Source organism: Neolamprologus brichardi, chromosome 16 (genome assembly GCF_056152115.1).
Source record: "Neolamprologus brichardi isolate AB-2024 chromosome 16, ASM5615211v1, whole genome shotgun sequence".
Classification (NCBI taxonomy): domain Eukaryota; kingdom Metazoa; phylum Chordata; class Actinopteri; order Cichliformes; family Cichlidae; genus Neolamprologus; species Neolamprologus brichardi.
Window position 1 is genome coordinate 10,480,290 of NC_142119.1, and position 24,283 is coordinate 10,504,572.

Consider the following 24,283-nt stretch of genomic DNA (forward strand, 5'->3'; position numbering starts at 1 on the left):
AGTATTGGTGTGCATTTGGGTTGTTTCTGTATTCGTGTGCCTTACAGAGACATTGAGTGGGTTTATCTGTGTGTCACTGGTACAGTTGATGGGTCCCTCTGTGTCGTAGCTGATGATGGAGAGCAGAGAGCTGTTTCTAAACTGGTACGGCCACTTGACCTCCAGCGCTGCCTTACTGAACGTACTGGGACCATTGTTCAGGAGCTGTGAAAGGGGAATGCAAGTTTTAATCTCAGTCCAAAGAAATAAAAATACAGAAGAAATATTTTCAATAACCACTGGCATTAAATCTGTGACTGTGAAGCTCTAATAAATCATTTCAAAAAACAAAAAGCAGTTGAACTATACAATAATACCAAAAGGGTGGGAGACCAAGAAATACAGTCTCATATAGCATAATTCATAGTGAAATCATGAGGTCAGCTTGACCTACATTACATTATGCTTGCTGGTAATAATAATAATAATAATAATAATATCTTGTGCAGTCTTAGTTAAATCAGTGAGATAAAAAAAACAGAATCACCCGTCTCTCCCGCATGTTCGTGCATGTGTGTCTGTACCTCGTAGACGTGTACTATTTGTGGTCCGATGTCATCACCGAATACAGGAGGGTCTCTCGGTTTCCAGTTGGCGATAGGAATAAACAGCTGACCAGGAGATGAAGACCTGGAAAAACATTTTAAGGAACAATGTGAAGCTGGAATCATAAAAACTTGTTTTTAAAGCAAGTTTCAAAGTCAGAGATATACCAGTTAAACAAGGGTGCAGTCAACACTTTTATTTTTATACTTGCACAAATTCTGTAGCTTTTAAAGCCTCATCCCTTTTTAGAGATGAGGCAGCAAGCTTATCAATTATTATTATTATTTAAATACACTATTGGGAAAATCATATAAATTACAGCCTCTTCTTTTGAAGCTTCTTAAGCAGAAAGAGAAACACCTTCAGGAGCAGCAGTGTGTGTTTCTGTGCGTTTTACCCTCTGATGGAGACTTTAGCGAGTACAGCCAGTTTGATGACGCTGGTGACTTTGGGACTGGTGTTGTCAAACTGGTTAGAGCTGAAAAATCAACAAACAGTCACATTCACATGACCAAAAACAAACAAACAAAATCCCTAACCCCTAAATGTGTTAAAATAAACAACATCACAATACAATGATCTAGCCTTATTAAGATAACCTAACCACGCACACGTCTCTGGACTGTGGATGGAAGCCAGAGTCACCTGAGAGAACCCACACAGACACGGGAGAACACGTAGAGGCTGGATTTGAACCCAGGACCTTTTTGCTGTGAGGCCATCGTACTAACCACTGTGCCAGGTTTAGTTACATCAGTAATTCTAACTGCGCACAGGTCTGAATGCAGTGAATGGTTGTCTGTCTTTATGATTCAGCCCTGCTGCAGACTGACAACGGGGGAACCGTGCCTCTCGTCCTAGGACAGCTATGATAGGCTCTGCCTGAACCATATCTTATGCGCAGCAACTCAGTCCTGGAGTCTGTTACATTTCTAATGTAAGGATCCTAAATTGGATAAGCTGAAGAAAATGAATGAACAGCTGGAGAAATATTACAACTTATTGATTACTCTATTCTTATTTGTAAAGCATCTAAAAGACATTTCAAAGAAGATATATGTCAAAAAAGGCAAATAAAGATAAAATAAAATGAAAGATACTATTGAATAATAAGTCCAGTGAATGATGGTAATAAATACTAAAAAAAGTAAAGTCCTGATTAAAAGTTCGAACCTGATGCTAAAAGTGCTAAATTGTTCATTTGTGCTTATCGTGAAGAAAATGCTGTCAGTGCCAAACTGCAAATCAAAGACATCACAACACTTAACTGCAACTAACTGACTGAAAATCTGTTGCTCCAACCTGACATATAAATACAGTAATCACCAACAATGTTGCTAATATGTAGCGCTCATGAAAGAAATCAAAAATAAATCAGGAATAAGTCAAATGTAACAGATAATAATAAAGATAACTACCTTAAAAAGTTTAAGAATATGAGAAATGGTTAAAACATAGTTAATCTGTACATGTCAAAGGTGATGACAAAAAGAGAGAAACGGCCTGCAGAAATCTCGTGACACACATTTAAGGAGCAGTGAAACTGCTGTGCAGTACGAGTGTGTCGATGAGCTGAAGAGGAGGCGAACCAAAGACTGCTGAAAACCCTTCATTAACATACTTCTCTCTCTCTCTGCCACAGAAGTACAAAAACACTAACACAGAAGAATGTGAAGACGGAGCTGCTTCCTTCACAGTTTCAGGGCTTTTGTTATTCAGATGAGCGAGACGAGGAAAACAGCTCTGCTTTAATGAATTAAGTGGGCTTAACACTCAGTCTGATTGCAGTTAGCTTCTATCACGCTAAACCTTCTGAGGTGTGTTGATGCTACTGTACCCTGCTTTTCTTTTGTGTCCTTGGAATAACAGCAGAGTCCTTATCATTTCACACTGGATACAAGATGTACTGAAATCCTTCATTTTAAAAACTTCTTGAGACTACCATTAATTCCTCATAATGACGAAGTGAAAACTTTGTGTCTTTGTGCAACTTTTGCCTCTCTATACACCAGTGGTTGTGTGCTAATATGAAAAAGAAAACAAAAACTGAAGTGCTGTCAGTAGGTGGCACTATGCGGTACTCATTACAATTACCCAGAATTACCTACTGTTGATATTTCAGGCCTTCGAAGTAAGTTCGACTCAATTTTGACCAAGGCCAGAGAGTCCCTCATAGTGATCGTGTACAACAATTTTTAAACAACAGATCTGTTTAGAACAGGGGTGGGCAATCTCAGTCCACGAGGGCCGGTGTCCCTGCAGGTTTTAGATGTGTCCTTGAACCAACACAGCTGATTTAAATGGCTAAATTAGCACCTCAACATGTCCTAAAGTTCTCCAGAGGCCTGGTAACGAACTAATCATGTGATTCAGGTGTGTTGACCCAAGGTGAGATCTAAAACCTGCAGGGACACCGGCCCTCGTGGACTGAGATTGCCCACCCCTGGTTTAGAATGTATAAACAGCCCATTTGACTAATAACCAATGTTCCCTCTAAGCTGCGCACATGCGCAATTGTGCACTGCTGGCACGGTCTCTGCGCACAGAAAATCTGCGTTGCGCACAAAAAAAATCTAACCTCAATTGAAATTAAAATTAAAACTTTAACAATTCTGTTTTGCAGTGTCAGTCAGTAAGTGACTGGCTGCTCCCGTATGGGATTAGAACGATGCCACATTATCCCATAGTCCAGCCAATAATGCGATTCACATTCGTATATACGCAGCTAATCAACGTCGTTGACAGGCTATGACAGCGTCCTTATGTGCCGACACCGGTGTTTTAGCTAGCAAAGCGGCGTGGCTGATGTGGAGTGAAGCCACGTTAATGACAACGTGTACAACCATTGGAGATGTGAGCAGGACAGACGGAACAATTGACGGAAAAAGTGTGGACTTTATACCAGTTTTTAATTTGTGTTGATAGGCCACGTAAAACCAGTTATGATAAAAAAAATATGCAATGTTTGGTTCTCTTCCTGAATACTGTCGTTGTTTATATTTACTGCGGGAAGAAACGGTAAAAACTGCGTTTTATAAGGAAAACGCTCGAAAACACTCTCCGTCTGTGAGCAAAAACAGCCCCCCTCCCTACCCCCCCAGCCTTCCTATTGGTGGAAAAATGTACCATGTGGACCAATCAAAAAATGATATGGCAACATGGCATTTAGTTGTTTAGGAAGGGGGGAAGTTTTAGGAGTGACAGCGGTGTTTTGAGATGTGAGAGATTTGCGACATTTAGCACAAATCTTGTGTAGTTAGTGTGTAGTGTAGTCAATAGTTTTGTTGTGTGTGTCAGAACAATGAGGCGACTGCTGAATGTTACAGGTGTTACAGGAGTGATACATGTCCTGTTGTCAGGCCTGCAGGTATCAGGCTTTTGATCTCCTTTAGCTCATAGTGGACAGAAGTTAGTTTTTGGAGTGGCACAAATAATTTGTGTGGCATCAAATTTGATGCAGAACAACTGATTGTTCTGTAAATAATTTGAAATATTTATTTTAAAAAAACTGCTTTGGCTTCATTTTTAGGTAAACAGCTGCAAAAAACTTTGTTGTTTGCAAAACTCAGTTACTTTTTTGAAGAAGTAACTATATAATTAATTGCCCAACATTGGTCTTTATATGCTGTATTTTGCAGACTGAGAGTTAAAGGACTCTCTCCCAGACCACAGACTCATATTCATAATACAAGTCAGAGCTTTATTAAAAAACAAAAAATTAAAAAAAAGAAAGAAAGTTTTGTTTTCAAAATTGGAGTTCAAGTTATTTTTACTTCCAATAGTGTGAACATACTACACAGGTCATGAACAAGATTTTTTAAAATTTTCATTGTAAGTGGGCTAAAGCAGTTATTTAAAAGTCGTCTAACATAAATGTAACTGCTGTAATTTGATTATTTTAATAAACCATGTGACTTGGATGAATTCAATGCTGGCGTGACCACAGTGCACACGTCTAATGTTGCTCACAGTGGTCCAAGGGTCCGCTCAGGGAGTTTGTGTGTTCACTCAGACACATGAAAAATTAGAGGGAACATTGCTAATAACCAAACTAAACTGATGATTAATCCTAATGAAATGTTTGTAATGCATTTTTCTACTAGTAACACATTGACTTTCATACAGCACTTTATCTACCTCCATGGCCAATTTAGAATCAACAATTAACCTAACGCGCATTTTTGCTGGAGTACCCAGCAGGCAAAGGGGGAACAGGCAAGCCCCACACAGAAAGGCCCCAGCTGGGATTTGAACCAGGAACCTTCTTGCCCTGTTTCCTAACCACCCCACCACCCTATTACAGCTCTTGTTTCTGTGTGAAGGCACCATCTGACCTCGTTATGACCTTTGTTCTTATGTGTACCACATATGACCACTCCTACACAGTTTTACTGTTCCCCAAGATTTAAAATCCACCTGATCTGAACCGATTCAGGTCGAATTTGTCCCGGAGCAGTCTCGGTGTACAAACATTTATAGCACCTATACAAAAGCATAGCATCCAGGGTATTTTTGCTTCTATCAAATATCAAAATGGGTTAAATTTGATTAGTTAAAGCAGGGTCAGAACAAAGAGACCAAACACTGTTCCGTACCTGACTATCTGCAGGTCAAAGCGGACAGATGTGTCGTCCTCTGATAGCTGTTGCACGCTGAACCCCAACTCAGCCACCATCTGACCAATGAGAGCACAGGGACAGGGCCAATCAATGAGCAGGAGGATGCATGAAAATCCAGCAGACATCACTAGACTTGATTTGGTGAACAAAGGTCACTCAAAATAATCGAAACTTCATTACTGACGTATTCTGATTTTAAAGCTGCAGTTCAATATATTTGATTCAAATATTTATTCGGGCAAATCAAATGTGCTTTAAAGTTTTCTTTCCCTTCTGATCAACTTCCAGTTGGACCAACTCCTATGTGTGTGTGTGTCTTTACATGCACCGATCACTGACCTTAGTTCCTCCCTTCATGGGGTTTCCAAGGTCACACACCACCATTTTAGTCTGGTTCTCTTTCTTGTAGGCGCAGGACAGCCTAGACAGGGCCTAAGAAAAATAAGACATCACTGATTATTACAAGAATTATTACCAGCTCAATATTGAACTGGATTGTACAGTAATACTTTATGAACAAACATTCCAATGCAAGAACTTTTCAGATTTATTTCTCAAAGTACAGCAGCAGAAAAATGTATCTCCTCACTTCAAAGTGAACATTAAACTGATTTTGGCTGAATCTGGGCAAAGTGGAGTGGCGTCTGTATTACCTGACTGCGACCGCTGAAGTCAGCCTGCTGCGGAGGGTAGATGTGGAGTTCGGCCTCGTAGGCTCCCTCGCCTTGATTCTCAGCAGTGATCTCCAGGGTCAGAGCGTTATCATCGCCAATGTAAATCTGGTCACGGTCACTGAAGGGAGGCAAAGAAAACTAAACTGAGGGTTTCAACCTAAATTTCCGTCCTGATTTCATTGGCAAAACTTTTTGGTTTAACTTAGGTTGAGTTTGTTTTCTCACCTTTTAACCGACAGCTTGAGGTCAGGTTTGCAGATGTTGTCAGGCCCACAGTCCAACAGGATATGAACCTGATGGAGAGAAGAGCAAAGATGAAGATGTTCAGTATCAAAGAACGATAAATAAAAGGAGTCATTCAGTATTGTTTGGTCCAAACTACTATAAAGCCTTCATTATCAAAAAAATAAATTGTGAACTATCATTCTCTACATGCCAACATGACTACCAAAGGCCCTAAAAGTCACAGATCGCTGTTCATTCATTGAATAAGCTGCACATACTTACCTGTTTGTTGATTTCAGATGGAGATGACATGTCAACAATAGGCTGCAATCCCGTTTTGTCTGCAGCCCGCTGGTAGTTCATACTGTACTCCATCGACACTGAGATGGGAGTGATCTTATCCCGGAACTCTCGATTATCCTGACAGAGCAGGAGGAAACATAAAGAGCCATGTTTGTAAATCCATTCCTGGGAAGCATTTTCCTTTTATCCTTCAAACTTTGAAAACCTCTGTGGTCACAAATCCAGTTAACATGCATCTCTAAAAGCAGCTTTCATCCTGTGTTAGTCCTGTGATTCTAAACCGTGTGACTCGCTCACCAGGTAGACCCACTGCTCCTCGCAGGTCGGCTCTTTGCCGTTGGACACGGTCGTGTCTTTGGAGTACTGAAAGGTGCGACTGTGCAGGAAGAAGACACGCTTAGTCGTCTCCTTCTGCTTCAAGCGGTCCAACATGAGGTCCACTCGGAAAGCTGGGAGAGTTATTAGACAAAATCTGAATGTTGCACCGCCACAACTAATGGAAAATGGGATGTAGCTTCTGCAGATTTACTTACTGAGCAGGTCTGGAGCCCTATGGCCGTTGACCTTCAGACAGTACTTCACCTTAAAACTGAAAAACAACACATGAGTCCCCCCTAATAATGTTTAACAATGATGTTTCAATCAGTTATTGACAAAAATGTACAGCAAAGGATGACTGTAGGTGTTTATGTGTGCAGGCGAACCGAACATATTGACAAGAAAAAGAAAAAACCTGACAGAAAAGACTACAAGTACATGTTTTAGTAGAAATGTGACTGCTCACCATGATACAGGTGTGCGGCTGCCATCAGACAGTGTGCAGTTCTTTTCCTCAGGGTTGATGATCAGGGGTGTGATGTCCAACGTGGCATTTACACTGATCACTGGACGGGCCCTGTAGATGCACAACACACAGAGGTTAGGTCAGTGACAATACAAGCGACAAAATAGTTGCTTATTAAGATGAAAGATTTTGATGAAAGACTAATCGACTGTTACAGCTCTAATCAAGCATTTAGCATTTTACAAATGATTTTTAAAAATATATTTTAAAAAATTGACTTGTAAGGTGCTCAAGGCAGAACACATTAAGACAGACAAAAGTATTTAAAAACCACACAGCATCATGTCACATGGCTGTCATGGCTGCTGGGACAAAGCTGTTTCTAAACCTTGTTGTTTGTCCTGCATTTGGTTTGTTTTGGAAAATTAAGTATGGAAAAACAAGCTTTTAGGAATTCCAGTGAATATGTGGACACTTTTACTTAATGTTCTAGGCCTTAAACCTGCATTCTTCTTAATGTCCAGCAGGGGGTCGGCAGTTGTTGTTGCAACAAGTCTCTGGAAAACTCTCCTTTAACTTGATCTGAGTACATGCCTCCATAATGACTGCATGATCTACGTCACTGATTCTACTGTACGTTTTAGAAAGCAGTTATTGCAATTGACAGCTGAGCGTACAGTGCCCCAGTCAGAAACCCTTCCACTCACTCATCACATCTGGTTTCAAGACCTCAACAATGGAAACACTCCATGCACATCTGGTTGTTCTAAGCGGTTATGAATGAGTATGACTGTATGAAAAGGGTTCACATTAAACATTTAGGGTATATATGTACATAAATATTAACAAACAAAAACAAATGAGCATGGGGATGCAGGTTGAACGTGTCCTAATAGCATCTATAAAGCCAGTAGGAGCTGAATGAAAACAGCAGCTCTTTGATATCAGAGGTGGCCTTGCTCATTAAACTCATCAGCTTCTATCAGAAGCATTACAGACACACACACAGTCACAGCAGGCAAGCACACTCACACACGCAGTGTAGATTAAGGATTTGATTACCTGTATAAAACGGCTCTGTCTGCTCCAAACACTCCAACTATTAAATCTGTGGGGCAGAAACACACATCAGCTCTTTTTCACAGCACAGCTACTGACATTCATTTGCCTCCTGCTGTGCTTCTCTACATGTACACGTTTCTGTGTGTGTGTGTGTGTGTGTGTGTGTGTGTGTGTGTGTGTGTGTGTGTGTGTGTGTGTGTGTGTGTGTTTTTGTGTGTCTTTACCTGGATATCCATTCTGGTCTATGTCAGTATTTCCAGACATGGAGTACCCAAAGCTAGGGGGCATGTAACTGGATGCCCATTTGCCCTCCAGGCGCTGATGAGGCAAACATTTCAAATTAAAAGTTTATGATGGGGCTCTTGTTGCTATAGTAGTAAACTTCCTTTCAGTTAAAAATTATAGCACACCAACGTGACTGGGAGGATGTGGGAAGGCCACATCGACTTGACCAGCTGCACAGTGGTCAGAACTGAATCCAGTTATCTAAATCAGCTGATTTGAAAGTGAAACTAAAAACAAACATAACTAAAATAGTTCTTACAGCCATTCTTTGAATGTCTAATCAGGGTTTTATGGTAATCCCAGACTAACTGTGAACCAGTTTAAGTGAAAACTTTATGTTTGCTGTATTTTCAGTGAGGTTAGAATCACTGGTTTCAGCAGTCTTTGCCTGTGACTACTTCAGAGTGTGGGCAGGATTTTCACTGTGTACAGCGCTTCACACCATAAACACTAAACAGAAGTCTTAAAAATAAAAACAAAGAATAAAAGTTGTCACCTATATAACATTTACAAAATCCAGTTACTGTAGAAATCTAACTATAAGCGGGTAACTAAAGTGTATATAAACACAGTGAATGGAAGGGGCAGGTGTGGCATTTACCTGGGATGCTGATGCTTTGGGCCCCTGAGGGCTGCCATTATGGATGTAAACCAAGCCATTATGGTCGGGGCCTCCGTAAGGAGCAGAGATGGCCACATCTGGAGAAGAGTGGAGGGAGATGTGGAGTGGGTAAAGAACTACTGTGTAGCAGTTAAAGTGAAAAGCAGCTGATGCATTTACTAAATCATGTATACTTCAGCAGGGACCTGTGTCTGTGTTTGTATACACACATATGTATCTGTGGACAAATTTCAGTTTTAAACCGCTGTTTCAACTGGTCTTCATCATCAAAGGGATGTGTGGGGGCTTGAACTGGTTAGTGGCTCACTTTATCTTCACAAAAACAGAAAGAGCTAAAACACCGGAGGGGGAGAGGGTGGTGTGTTGTGGTGCTCTCTGTTACCGTTGTAGCCATCCATGTTCAGGTCTCCTAGCGCTGCAATGGCAGAGCCATATCTGGCGTAAACTTCGGACCCAGTGAGCAACCGAGGTGGTTGGAAGGAAAATCCACCCCGACCAAGATAGACAGACACCTGAAGAACACACACACACGCACACACAGACACGGTTTTAACAAACTGAAGCCTAACAAAAAACTCCACATCCTTTATATTTTGCTCATATTTTAGAAAGATTTACTCTTTGCCTTAAATTTGTGTTACAGTATTAATATTTTAAAATGAGTGCTGCCAGCGTTAATCTCGTTAAAATGACGTTAACGCCATAACTGCATTAACGCGGCAAATCTCCATTAGCAAGTTAGCACGAGGCGATCCGTGCTAACTTGCTGCATGCTTTGATGCCGTGCAGCCCTACGCCTTAGCTCAGCGGTCCCCAACCTTTTTTGCGCCACGGACCGGTTTATGCCCAACAATATTTTCATGGACCGGCCTTTAAGGTGTCGCGGATAAATACAACAAAATAAAACTAGTACCGGTACCGAAAAAAAGAAAATTTATTCAGAACACACGTGAAAAGACCAAGGAAAACCAAGTAAACGATAAAAACGATAACAAAATAACGCTGAAAACCGATAAAAACCCTGAAAACTATATATTTCACACCTGAGCCTCAACTCTCGCGGCCCGGTACCAAACGACTCACGGACCGGTACCGGTCTGAGGCCCGGGGGTTGGGGACCGCTGCCTTAGCTAACTCTTGTTAACTTCATTTTAACAATATTAACACTGACAGCACTATTTTAAATAGCTTCATACTTCGGCACAGAGTTGTTAATTTTCTAATTACTTCTTACAAAGTTGATGAGTTTCCAGCTAAATATATTTGCTTTCTTTAATAAAAAACAAAGAAAGCACAGTTCACCTAATCTGTCAAACACTTTTACAGTATGAGTATGTATGTATGCACATATGCTCTGTGTGTGCCTACCTGTCCCACCTCCCTCAGTTTTCCATCTGAGCCCCTGTCCATGAAGAGAGGAGCTCCAACGAACACATCCATATTACTGACAGACAGATGAAACACAAAATAAGAACACCAGATCACTTATTATTTGATTATATTCATTTAATATTCATTCATCTGCATTTTATATTTATAACTAAAACACAGTGTATCCATATTATTCTAAGGGCAAAGCGTCTGTCATCCTTTACATCCCTTTGTGATCTGTTTGACACTAAGAAGAGTGCTTGTAGAGAGGACAAAGATGGCACAAGAACTGGTGAAAAGGCTGTTTAAACAAAACGATACACCGAGTCATCGAATTGCTCAGTATGGAGTGATTTTATCTCAACTGCTTTTTTACTTTAGAAGGTGCCGTGCAGCATTGCTCCATCAACAACAGCGGAAAGACTTAAATGTCACTCAGAAGACATCAAAGCTGTGTCGACTGATAAACAACAGCAACTCTAGTATCACATTTCCACCCACATTTCACCCACTCTGATTCTTTGCCAGACAAATAGATTTTAATAGATTTCCTGACACTTATTATTTCCTCTTTCTTGAACGCACCAATAGAGACTAACCAGCTGTTTATCATCATCAACCAGTTAACACAATACTCTCACAACAGGAGCAGATGGGAACAAGCAGTCAACATTTGTTAGCATGCTGAACAGAAACACTGATAAGCTGGTCAAACACTCTGAGAGGTTTGGTGGTTGTGTTTGATAATTTTCACCACTTCCTTAAAGCGATGGCATTAGCACCCAGCTTCTCTCACGCCACTTATTTTAGTTGGCACACAACTAAACACGTAAACAAGTGTATGAACCACCGCAAACTTCGCAAACGTGTAAAGTCTCGAAACACTCCAAATTTAGCCACGTTCTGGTTTCACTTAAAAGAGGCCATCAAAGCTCAAGCTGACAGCAAAGTGAACAGTGTTGAAGTTTGAATGTTTCCAGAGGTCAAAAGCAGTTGTAAAAGTCTTCAATGTGCTTTTAAATTACCCGGGAGCTCTCGCAAGAGAAAATAACAGAGCTCACTTCACTATCGAGGGTACAAGTACACCAAAGTCTACTTTAGAGACGCATTAATATAAAAATATCTGCCATTCATATTTCCCCCAAACACTACCCAAGCTGGACAAACATTAGCTCTTCTAAGTGTCAGCTCTTGTCATTTTAATGGTGATTGGAAGTAGGATTCAGATATTTAAAGAAAAATGGATTCCGGTTTAATATGTAGCTTTAACACAGCAGAAAACACTGATACACACTCACACATACACACAGAACCACACCAAATAGCAGCAAAACACAGCAAATAATACCCCCAACTGCCACCAACTGCAAAGAGAGACAGTTCAGTGGAAATATGTTGCCTATTGTTGCACTGTGGTGACAAAAATTGTTCTGCCATGGATGGTGCTGTACGGATATCTACGTACAGAAGAATATATCTATTCTTTTGTTGGAGGGCTTGTCTTAAACCACAGATGGGAAAATTGTATGAGCACACACAAACACGTACTCACCCGTCATTGTTGACATCAAAAGCTGCAACTGAATGTCCAAAGTACGCGGCCATCTACAAGATGAGAGCGAAGGAGAGTCGAGGAGATGGAATCATGAGTTTACACAAGAAAGCACGCAGTCACAAACATTTTGGTCAGATTGGAAATCTTTAGATTGAACTTTTTATTTAAGTATATTATATTAGCATTACAAAATCAAAAGCATTTATTGCCTGTCAGACTACTGTGGCCTTTTGAATTTAATAGTCTTTAGGAACTCAATGTTATATCTCTGTAAACAGTTGTGATGTAATGGCTGCATCTCTGATACAAGCTAGAATGATGTTTCTCCTCGTAAAGAAACACAGTGTATCAGCAGCTTCTGAGTGAAATAAGAGGCCGTTCTCAAACCACAACCCAGTGACTAGCACAATGATATCAGAGGTGAGATCGCGTAAACAGAAGACATTCAGAGAAAACTAAAGGAGGAGTGAGAGGCTTGACGTCAGGGAGAGGCGTCTGTCTCTTTAAAGAGAAAGCAGGCAGCAGGAAACTGATAAAAGTGAGGTTACAAGGTTCAGAGGGGGAGCTATGGTGGACAGACAGGAAAACGAAGAGGAATTAATTAACTCAAGCGATGACAGTCTGTTTTCCTCCCCACCCTCCTCCCCCTCTGCTATATCTGCATCTGGAGCAGTTTACATCTTGATTTAAGATCAGTGTTCACAGGATCTTCTACACCTAAAAAGATCCAAAGCCTGGTTTCTTCAACCCTTCAGAACTACCAAAATAATAATACAGTGGATACAGGAGCAGCTCTCTTCTTCTTGCCATCTAACACTGACCATTACTAAAAAGGCATCCAGCACGTTTCTTTGTGGTAGCAGGAAGAACTGCTCTGTTCTTCTGACATTTAGGTGTTTTACAGCAAACTGAAAAAACATTTGCAGCTCACTGAGATGCTTAATGTGCAGCTGAATATAGCCCCTCTGTGTAGACATGATCGATCATTTTGCTCAATGTAATAAGTGAATATCATCTGGATTACAGCTTCTTGAAAAGTAACTGTTGGTGAACAGCTCATTAATAAACCATAATCAGACCGTATTTCAAAGCAGGTTCAAAACGGTATAGTACAAGCTGTTACATTAAAATGCACGCTGATGCTCGTCTCCTCCAGGCAACCAAACACGCGTGTCAACTTCCAATATTTCTAACTGGCCTCGTGCAATCTGTAAACTGATCAAGAACGCGGGCTGATTTTTTGTTTTTCTTCACCCCTTGTTTTACTGATTATATCCACAGGGGCAAACCCACTTTGAAACATGCAGCTGTAGCTTTCTGTGCCACAGAGTATGGCTGTGCCACAGAGTATGGCTGTGCCACAGAGTATGGCTGTGCCACAGAGTATGGCTGTCCCACAACTCACCTGTGACCCTGTGAAGTTGATCATGGACTCCATGACTGCGCCGTTAAAGATGTTCACCTAAAACATCGAAACACAGCACAGATCAGCAGCTAAATCCCCATTAACGCTTTTAGAACTCAGCAGTGCTGCTGTGCATCTCACAATAATAAAGCATCTTCTGCTTCTGTTATTGACATAACACATTTACAGTAATAACACAGAATCATCAAATGTCAGCAGCACTGTTGAAGCCAGCTTTGTGCACTGGTTCCTAATCTAAGGGTCCGGCCCCTCTAAAAGTTTACCAGACGTTATGAAAGGGAAAAAAAAACTGTTTCTATTATACAACTTTCTCTGATCTTTGCCACTTCTTCACTTATGCAGTAATAAGCCAGTGCAAGCAGTTTCACTGGTTTATAATAGCCCACATCAGCTGCATTATACCCTTGGCTCCAACAATTACTTAAAAATTAATCAACAAACCTCAATATTTATATCCTAGACGTGACTACAAACTACAAAATTAAACCCGAGAGAGATTTGTACTTCGTTATGTCTTCTTTTCTTACTCTTTTCTATCTTGTCGTTAAGTCTGACGTCACTAGCCGTGTCTGGGCCTAAACTCCGCTGCAGGTCCATATATCAAACGATCACTATGGCATTACTGAGAGTTGAAAAACTGTCTAAAGTCTTTCATCTTTAATAAAATGATCAGCATTCTGCTCTACCAGGTGTAACAATTGAGTTTAACATCCAGGCATCCATGAAAACGGAATTTATGACATTTAACGGAGTTAGAAGTTAGCAGGAAGTTAGCTCGCTAGCTTCTATCTAAATACAATATAGCATGTCTTGACTGCAGGGTTTTGGAAACAAATTAAAACATACAGCTCTGTTATCACTTCCAACATAAATGAAGACAGAAAACTAAACAGCAGTGACGTTTGTAGGGTTACTGAAGTTTGGCTAGCTGGTATATAATGATGTGCTACGTGACCGCTAGCGACACAGCTATGTTAGCATAATATAAACAAGCTAACTTTTTTTCCACTCGATAAAAGTTAACGTGAGTGTTCTCGGTGGTCAGGAACAAATGTAATCGCATGGCAGGATGCTGTAAAAGGACCAAACTTCAGCCAGGAGAACAACTGAGATAATCCATCCACAATACGAGGTTAGTCATTCATATACTGCTGCATGGGCTGGGCTGTAGTTACATCCTAAGGTTTTAAAAACTGATCTTAAATAAATGATTAGCTGTAATAAAAGCCGAGGGAGGTCAACAGTGATCACTGACTGTTTTATGAGCTTTTTGGGATTAAATAGAAGAAAATACAAAACATTAAACATGTTAACAACACAAAAGCCATATTAAACCAGACTACTTTAGGCCCGGAAGTAGGATTCGTCACGTCATCACTTAACGACCGGATACACATGGTGCTGTAGACAGTGCTGTATTTTTAGCTTATTTTCCTCTGTGTTTTATTTGCAATGCAATCTGAAGCCACAATGATTAATATTTAACAGCAAGCTTATGTTTCCTAATGAAAAAATTTAAGTCTTTAAAGTGTGGGTTTATTACTCTAACCATATGTAATGAACATAAGAAGAATTGAAGTTAGTCTTTGTAACTGAAACTCTGAACTCTCAATAACGGTTTGCTTTAAATTGTTATACAACTAGATGAAAAGAAACCACCAATCATCCAATCACAGCTTGAGCTTGAGAAGACTGACAGTGATTATCTGAAGCAGAGCACTAGCTGATAATTGTTGTTTAGATGCTATGAAGCACTCTGCCTAAAGGCCTGAGGTAGGTACACTCTCTGACCACAGACTGACTGGATAATATGCATGTCCTGCACTATGGAAGCTCTAGGACAACAGCCGTAACTTGGCATAGTTCAAACATTGAGAAGTGTGTGTGAGCTTGTAACACTTACATAACCCAGCGCCTTCTCCCCCCTCGGTACTCCAGTCACAAAATCTGTGGAAGCATAAAAAGTTGAACAGATAGACACTAACAGACTGGTTATCATCTAACTACAGATGTGACTTTTTTTTGCTATTGCTTCAAATATTGCTGTTATAATTATGCCATTGACTTGGTTTATATGAAAATCAAAAAACCCAACACTGTTACATTTACTGTGGCTTTAAAAGGGAAGCTGGGCCTCCACGGGACACTGCCTTTAAAAACAGAGCATTTAATTCAACTCACTCCGAGCCTTTTCTTTATACACACTAGTGTATTTGCAGTACACTTGCATTATATAAATCCCCTTTCTTATCCCTCTTACCGTCCTTTCCATCGCCATTGAAGTCTGCAACTGTCACAGAGTATCCTGTGAACACAATCACAGAGTCTCTCGGTCAGACTGTTCAAATTTTCTGGGGTTTGATCGTTTCAAAAAATGTTTAAAGATGCACAAGGACCTCTAAATAAGAATTTGTGTATATAATTCAAATATATTGTAATTTACAGGCACATTCTCAATAGCTAGACACACTAGAAAACTTCATCCTCTGTGTTTGGATCGTTCTCAAAGCTTGCAGCTGCAACGTTGTAATTTGTGTAAATGCTGTACTGTTAAACTTTGCTTTCATAGTTTGATATTTGACAGTTATTTAATTTTACACATAAAAAAACTCAAGCAGCAGGTTTTTTTTTTATCTCTCTGTCCTGCTTGTAGACTAGTACTAATATGATGATCACAGACTACATGCAAAAGATGGATTCCACCCACTGGTTAACAAAGAGCTGTGAGACATAAACATAGAAGTTATGAAAATCTGACTGAAGGTGTGTACGTGTTTGTGCAGTTACCAAGATAACTGTCGTCATACTGGGCATTGGCTGACTTGGTGGAGAGCGTGTTTCCATAACGGGTAAAGTACTCATTATTGAAGCGGGTAAAAATCTCTGAGACGTCATCAGAGATCAGCTGACCTGAAGAGAGAGGAGGAGAGAGAAGAAGAAAGGACAGAGGAGACGGCATGGAGGAGAACGAGAAGAGCAAAGCAAGACAGAACACAAGGAAAGAGTGAGGATAGAGAGCAAGAGAGAAAAAAAGATGGAAAAGAAAAATGTTAGAGCACAGGAGACAAAAGCGAAAAAACACCAGCAATTTAGGGGAACAGAAAAAAAGTGAAGGAGGTAAAGGGCAGAAAGAAAAAGTTCTTTCACATGTGTGTTTACACGCTGACGCACTTTTGGTGTCGAGAAAAAAACAAAAAAACATACAACTTGTAATTAAAGGAGCCACAGAGACGCAGCATTAACAGCTATCTAATCAGAAACAACAGTGTGGAGTGTGTGGTTGGGTGTGTAACTGTGAGTGCTGACTCAACAGGAAACAATCATTAGGCTAACACAGGAAGGCGCAGGAAGACTATGACCATAAAGGGGGGAAAAAAATTGTGTGACTGACTCAGCGTTCGGGGTATAATCCATGTCACACCCTCTAATATCAGATGACCAGACAAACATTACAAAATGCTGCTCAGATATAGAAAGACAGACAGACACACACACACCTCATAGCTTTACCTGCTCATTAAAATCTTAAGCGTGCGATGATGCATGCTATGGTCCAGAGTGAGATGGTGCAGTAAGTAATGCCGTGAACTACAAGTTGAGATCAGTGTTTTTTTCCCTATAGCTATTAACATTCGGATCAACTGTACCTGTGAAAACGACGCTACAGACAACATCATAATAACACAGCTTTTGTTCATTATTTTTTAATCGGAGTTACTTTTTGTCAACGTAGAAAAAAAAAAAACTCTGGGGGCTTCAATTCCAACCACACATGCTGATCAAAATTGCAACAGTTAAAATGAATTTTATATGCAGCTCACAAGCAAAACAGTTTTTAGGACCAAATTTGAACTTGAATACAAAGTCCACTTCAGTTAAGAGTTATAAAACAATAGTTATGTCTCTGTATTCCAGTGGATGGACTCAGAAAAACTACCTTTCTTTAACCCTTTCATGTTTATGCCATGTCCTGTTCTTCGATGTCATGCTGCTCTGTTGTATGTTAGTTGCCCCTTGGGGATAAATAAAGTCTTTCTGATTCTGATGAATTATTATTATTATTTTCTTAAGTATTTTTATTCATCTTTAGACATGAAAAAACAGATTTTTGAACATGATTTTTTAAACATGTACTTTTCAAATAGTTTTTTACAAGTCCACTTAGGTGGACAACATCACCTTTGGAGTGGGTGGCAGGGTATGAAGTGACACATCAGTCTCCAATGTAGTGGTTTATGTGCAAGTATACCATCAACACTGACACAAATACAAGAAAACAGGCCTTGAATAGCTGTCCACTGTTGTGACCACTATGCGTGAAAGGGGTAAAGTACCTAGCGTAAAGCTGTATTTAAATACAGTTACAGTAAATGTTCTCTAGCCCCCAGACCCCACAGTGACACAGCACACACTGCTCATGCTGATCCAGCAGCTTTTAAAACCACTGACAGCTGAGCTGGAAGCCTCATCAAGCAGCAGACCATGTTATCAACAATGTGGAGGAATATACAAACACCTTTTTGACACAGTGTTCGGCCTGAATGCTCTGTCATAGCCTTATTTGTTACTACTTGTCATTCATAAAAAGGTGTCGGTCTCTGTTCACCCTGAACTAAAAAACAGAGAGAGGGGCAGTGAAAACAGGGCTGGCTGGATGACCTGGAAATGAACAGTCTGTCTTCATGTGTGAGTCACCACACTTGCTTTAAGGTGGCAGCAGGAAACACACACACAAACGCCTACACGTAGTCAGTGTTACACTCACCCTGCCAGTAGAAGCTGCCAGGTCCTCCCACCACCACCCTTTTGTCATTCTGAAGACATAAAAAAGGAGAAGGGAAAGGAAAATCCAGATTTTGTCTTGCACTCCTTACTCAGTCTTATAGTAAAAAACACATTCTTTTCCAAAGGGTTAACAGTTTAACTTACTGAACTAGCGATTCTTTACAGATCCTCCCCTGACTGGGATCATATCCTCGCCCCAAATCTTTCATTTCTACCATTATTAATTTTGCATTATGTTGTAACAAATAGAGAGGCAGTGAATTCTAGCTGAATGTCACACTACTGTACTAAACTAAAAACCTCAAATTGATGGTTGATGATGGTTGATGAAAGGGCAATCTGCTGCAACTGAAGACTTATTGCATTTTTATCTCCTGATTCAGAATCGCTTAACTGTGCAGTGTATACAACGTTCCACAGCCTGCACTGTTTTCTCCAACTCTCATTTGGTCGTGCCTTTATCTATAGGAATGTCATCCCACAGACACTGTATAGACTGAAGTATTAAGATGCTATGAGAATCTCCAAAGCATACATCTTAAGTACTACAGTGATCCTATAACTTAAACTCGTTTTTGAATTCATTAACTTGTCTTACATGAAAAATGCTGTGAGAAATTTCTTTTATGAGCAAATGCTGTTATGCAGAACCATTTATGGAAGCGCCAGCAGTGTCAGGCTTGACTTGTTTAAAATCACCGTCCAGCAGCCAGTTGTTGAGTTTTGTTGATTAAACAAATATTAATCAGCAAAACTCAATATTTAATTTCCTGGATGCGGCTCTGAACTGCAAAACTACAGGGTGGGCCATTTATATGGATACACTGTAATAACATGGGAATGGTTGGTGATATCAAAGTCCTGTTTGTGGCACATTAGTATATGTGAGGGGGCAAACTCCTCAAGATGAGTGCTGACCATGGTGACCATTTAGAAGTCGGCCATCTTGGATACAACTTTTGTTTTTTCAATAGGGAGAGGGCCCTGTGACACATCAAACTTATTGGTAATGTCACAAGAAAAACAATGGTGTGCTTAGTTTATACGTAACTTTGTTCTTTCATGAGTTATTTACAAGTTTCTCTTTGTTCACAGCCATTGACATGTCGAAGAGGTTAACACGTGAGGAGCGGATCGAAATTGTGTTGATATCTGGTGAACGCAGTAACCGGGTCATTGCAGCAGATTTCAATGCAAGACACCCTACGAGACCACCCATCTCCCATGCTACAGTTAGCAAACTGCTTGCTAAGTTTCGTGAAACTGGTTCAGTGTTGGATTTGCCAAAATGTGGACGCAAGAAAACTGTCACTAATGAAGAGACATCAGTGGCTGTCCTAGCTTCATTCAGCAAGAGCCCACAGCGTAGCACTCGCCGCATGTGACTGGAGAGTGGCATTAGTCGAACATCCCTTCAGCGGATATTAGCTACTCACAAATGGCACCCTTACAAACTCCAGCTACTGCAGCATCTCAACGAGGATGACCCAGATCGGCGCCCAGAATTTGCAGAATGGGCAAAACAAAAATTGGAAGAGGACCCTCAGTTCACGCAGAAGATTTTGTTCAGTGATGAGACAAACTTTTATGTGAATGGTGAAGTTAACAAACAAAACCACCGCTATTGGTCTGACACTAACCCACATTGGATGGATCCCTCCAAGACTGTTGGAACAACAAAAGTGATGGTTTGGTGTGGTATATGGGGTACAATAGTGGGTCCATTCTTCATCAATGGAAACCTCAAGGCCACTGGATATTTGAAATTGCTACATGATGATGTTTCCCTCTTTATGCACTGAAGCTGGCATGTTCCCTGAGTTTTTCCAGCAAGATGGTGCACCACCACATTATGGGTGCCAGGTCCGAGCATTCCTAGATGAACAGCTTCCTGGAAAGTGGATTGGTCGTCGTGGGCCAGTTGAATGGGCCCCAAGGTCTCCCGATCTGACCCCCTTAGACTTTTATGTTTGGGGTCATCTGAAGGCAATTGTTGTGAAGATACGAGATGTGCAGCACCTGAAACTACGGATACTGGATGCCTGTGCTGGCATTTCTCCTGCGGTGTTGCTATCAGTGTGTGAAGAGTGGGAGAAGAGGGTTGCATTGACAATCCAACACAATGGGCAGCACATTGAACACATTTTATAAGTGGTCAGAAACTTGTAAATAACTCATGAAAGAATAAAGTTACGTTGAAACCAAGCACACCATTGTTTTTCTTGTGACATTACCAATAAGTTTGATGGGTCACATGGCCCTCTTCCTATTGAAAAAACAAAAGTTGTATCCAAGATGGCCGACTTCTAAATGGCCACCATGGTCAGCACCCATCTTGAGGAGTTTGCCCCCTCACATATACTAATGTGCCACAAACAGAACTTTAACATCACCAACCATTCCCATGTTATTACGGTGTATCCATATAAATGGCCCACCCTGTATATCCCAGACAGATTTCTCTCTCTCTTCATGCCTCTTCCTGTCTATATAAACAAGGTGCACTAGGTAAACTAAGATACACTCATTTAAAACTACAATTTCTTCCACCTGTTTACTGTCCACAAAAACAAACTAAAGGGATAAAAAATAAAAAAATAAAAATAACATTCTCAGACACTAATCTAAACATTACTATTGGATTAGGTACTCATTTGTTCATTTGTACTGACACCTAACTTCCAAGAGCAGCAGCACTGCAGACAGGTCGGCACACAGCCTCACTAACTCCTGACGTAGTTGACAATGAGCGCTTTGAGGTAATTTACAAAACAGGTTATTTGGGGACAGTGTGTGTGAATCCTACCTTAAGAAAATCGACACTGAAGCCAGCCTGGCAGAAGCCCTGCCCTTCTGGTGAGTTTTTCTCTGGAGAAGAAATAAAATAGCATAATTTATTATAAAGCACCAAATAGAAGGATATGATGATATATGATGACAAGATTTTCAGAAAGCGTGACCTCTCATCCTGACCTTGAAGACGAGGTCACTGAGATTCAAACTCATTCAAGACTTTTTAGTAGACGTGCCTATGGTCTGAATTCCTACGTCGCCTCGTCCTGGAGTTATCGCACTGACAAACTTGGGTGTCCATGCCACCCAGCTGTAAAGTGGGGTAAAAACTAACAAACTAACTGCTTAAATATCTATTAAATACAAAAAACTAAAAATGTCATTTTTTGAGGTTATTTAATATTTTATTATGCATCTCATAATCTGCTGCTGTCTCCTTCCTCATTTCCACCTCATCCTTTTCCTCCTTACTGAAGATCTTAGTTCAGTCTGAACTGAACATATGTCAGAGCCCTAACATGAAAATGTGCATGAACATGCTCATTATTCCTGACATAGTTGAAACTATACAGCAAATTAAAAATGCGACCATCCAGTCTCTGGACATCTGAGAATGAGCCAGCTACACAATAACAGCTGGTTATAGGCTGATGTTAGGCTGGAGTGTGCTAAAAATCACACTTTACCTCTGACATGAAGTTTGATTACATTCTCACATTGTATGAGAGTTTATTCAAAAGTACCCAAAGTTCAATAACGTTACATGCACTTCCAGCAGCAAAAACCACCAGCACTCACTGACAGAAAAATTCAGCATCTCCTCAAAAACTCACCTCAGTATCGCCGTCACTGAACAGAAGTGAGCTTCACTGACTCGTCGTCTTGTATCATACTGACAGCTGAGGTAAACAGCAGACTGACAGCCTGCGCTTATCACAGATGAACGGCGAGCAGAGTTTTCGAGGTAACTCCATGGTAAAAATGTAAAATACCGCACAATATGTCTCAATATTATTATCTTATTTCTAATGTATTGCTAAGTGTCAATATTACTCAAATATGTTAAAATATAGAATGCACATGTAGTATTGAAACATGTCCAGCTGCGGGTTGTTATGGAAAACGGACTAAATGTTTTCTGAAATATGTTTGTCCTACAGCGGCCACCGTAGCTGAGATCATGCACTTGAACTGGGAGGGGTAAGAACAGAATTCCACTGCAGATACTAGGACAGGAAGAAACAAACATACCTGTTCTGCAGGGCGAGTATTCAACCACCTGGTTTCCTTTCTTCAGGTAACAAGTTCCCACAGGCTCACGCTCAGAGACACCCAAGGTCGACCACTGGTAAAGGGGAGCACACGCCTACAGAGCATACACACATAGACAAAACAAATCCAGCGACATATTGATTCAGTGTAAAAATGGTTGGTGTCGATTGTTGGTAAAACTGTGCTTCATCCTCTAAGTCATTAACTGTGAGGACTCTTGCAAGGTGGTGCAGTGGATCCTTTCAGCCTTTCTGTTTCAGTTGTGGTGGAGAACCCACCACTGGCACAAACTGATGCAAAACCTTAAGACATATCCGACCGCAATGAAACAAGAACAGTGGACGAAAACAAAATGAGACGCTGTGTTATTTTCTCAGCTTATATGCACTGTACTGTCCTACACCTTTCCACAAAGGTTTGTATCAAAGGTTTCAGGATTTTTAGAACAACTCTGAGGCTCCTACACTGGAGAAGGCGCACTTTATTTACCCAAAACAATGGTTCTAAATGGGCAGCTCCTGTGGTCAAATCAAATATGTGAAAGTGTGGACTGACCATGGAAATAATTCATTTAATCATCTGCATACTACAACCAGGAATTGTAGGATTTTGAAAATGCTAGATCAGTACATTGAACAATCCAAAAGTTCATAGGTCTTCACTTCAGCCGGAAGAAAAAAACGGTAGTGAGACAAAACATTCTGGGTACTCTGGACAGAAAGTCCATGAGGCAAGGCATGAAGTTAGTGCTGTTCCTCAGACATTTTACGTGCCATGTTTCTTACCAGAATGTGTTCTCCATTAGATCGCACTGACGCTCCAAACCATTGTTTGGATTTAAACTCCATCTTAGCCCCATTATTCATCCTTTCGTCTGCAAAAAGAAAAAGATCATTGTTAAACAATTTAAATTAGAGAACAACGATGGTAAAAAAAGAAACGGCCACAAAATAAAGCAGCAGAAAAATATCTTTAAACACACAAATACAAATTTAGAACTAATACTCAAGATTCCGTTTTCCCCTTTTAAAATCTGCAGCAGCACAAAACTGTCCAGGTTTTTCAAATTAACAATAACTACATGAAATAAATGGTTGACTGTCAGGACTCCATCTTAATCAGGGAAGATTCCTGATTGGTAAATTGTAATGTGACATGGGACAGTCTTTGTTAAAAGTTTAGTGCAGCAGTTTTCCAACAGAAAAGCTCTGACCTATGTTTAATAACGTTTGGGCAGCATATGTTTTTTGTTTCCTGCCAACACGCACCATTCAAACATGGATAAACTTAGAATTCTGATAGACTTATGACACATACACAGCTGTGGCTATAAATGACTGCAGTGCTGTGAAAATCTCCAGTGTCCTAAAAGAAGGACAGACAGGATGAGTATTTCAGGAAGAAAAACAGGAGACAATCAGACAGATCGCAGCATGACTACAACTGCAAACATACACCATTAATTACCATCTTAAGCACAGTTTTTCCTAATAAGCACTGAATGATGAACACCACACTGAAATTTAATGGTCCTTCTGTTTTTGTTTTTTAATTCAAGACTGGCGTAGCCACCCTCTCCATTACACATAAGCACATCCCACGTGCTATGACGCATGTTTTAAAAGGCTACAAAATTTCCCCAGTCTCCCTATGAAGGTCATCTTTTCATGGACCTGTGGACCGCTGTGTGATTTCCATTATGACCACTCACATTCTGCATCAGACATTTCAAAATGACCAAGCGAGCTACAGAGAATCACCAATGCTGATGAGAAGTGGGTTTCATTATGACTGAGAGACCAAACAGCACTTCTGCTCGAGTCCAGATATCCTGACCTTCTTTAGCACAGTATTGCATATGGACAGTTGCTGTTTATTTATACAAGCAACAGGATTTGAACTACAACATCTGGAATTATGTA

At 40.4% G+C, this 24,283-nt stretch overlaps 1 protein-coding gene across 1 annotated transcript in view; it reads right to left on the reverse strand.

The window, feature by feature from the left end:
* Window positions 1-24,283, reverse strand: part of itgav (integrin, alpha V) — a 42,278-nt gene that overhangs the window by 6,368 nt on the left and 11,627 nt on the right. The window contains exons 3-27 of the mRNA XM_087829903.1: window positions 23,147-23,235; window positions 22,341-22,455; window positions 21,103-21,164; window positions 18,277-18,325; window positions 16,299-16,421; window positions 15,772-15,816; window positions 15,415-15,458; window positions 13,491-13,547; window positions 12,083-12,135; window positions 10,528-10,603; window positions 9,542-9,671; window positions 9,139-9,236; window positions 8,477-8,570; window positions 8,253-8,298; window positions 7,191-7,301; window positions 6,940-6,995; window positions 6,704-6,855; window positions 6,386-6,523; window positions 6,104-6,171; window positions 5,858-5,996; window positions 5,544-5,636; window positions 5,181-5,260; window positions 983-1,063; window positions 564-669; window positions 46-204 (exon numbers count right to left, since the gene is read on the reverse strand). Of these exons, the coding sequence (XP_087686029.1) occupies window positions 46-204; window positions 564-669; window positions 983-1,063; window positions 5,181-5,260; window positions 5,544-5,636; window positions 5,858-5,996; window positions 6,104-6,171; window positions 6,386-6,523; window positions 6,704-6,855; window positions 6,940-6,995; window positions 7,191-7,301; window positions 8,253-8,298; window positions 8,477-8,570; window positions 9,139-9,236; window positions 9,542-9,671; window positions 10,528-10,603; window positions 12,083-12,135; window positions 13,491-13,547; window positions 15,415-15,458; window positions 15,772-15,816; window positions 16,299-16,421; window positions 18,277-18,325; window positions 21,103-21,164; window positions 22,341-22,455; window positions 23,147-23,235 (2,264 nt within the window). The remainder of the gene's footprint in view (window positions 1-45; window positions 205-563; window positions 670-982; window positions 1,064-5,180; window positions 5,261-5,543; window positions 5,637-5,857; window positions 5,997-6,103; window positions 6,172-6,385; window positions 6,524-6,703; window positions 6,856-6,939; window positions 6,996-7,190; window positions 7,302-8,252; window positions 8,299-8,476; window positions 8,571-9,138; window positions 9,237-9,541; window positions 9,672-10,527; window positions 10,604-12,082; window positions 12,136-13,490; window positions 13,548-15,414; window positions 15,459-15,771; window positions 15,817-16,298; window positions 16,422-18,276; window positions 18,326-21,102; window positions 21,165-22,340; window positions 22,456-23,146; window positions 23,236-24,283) is intronic.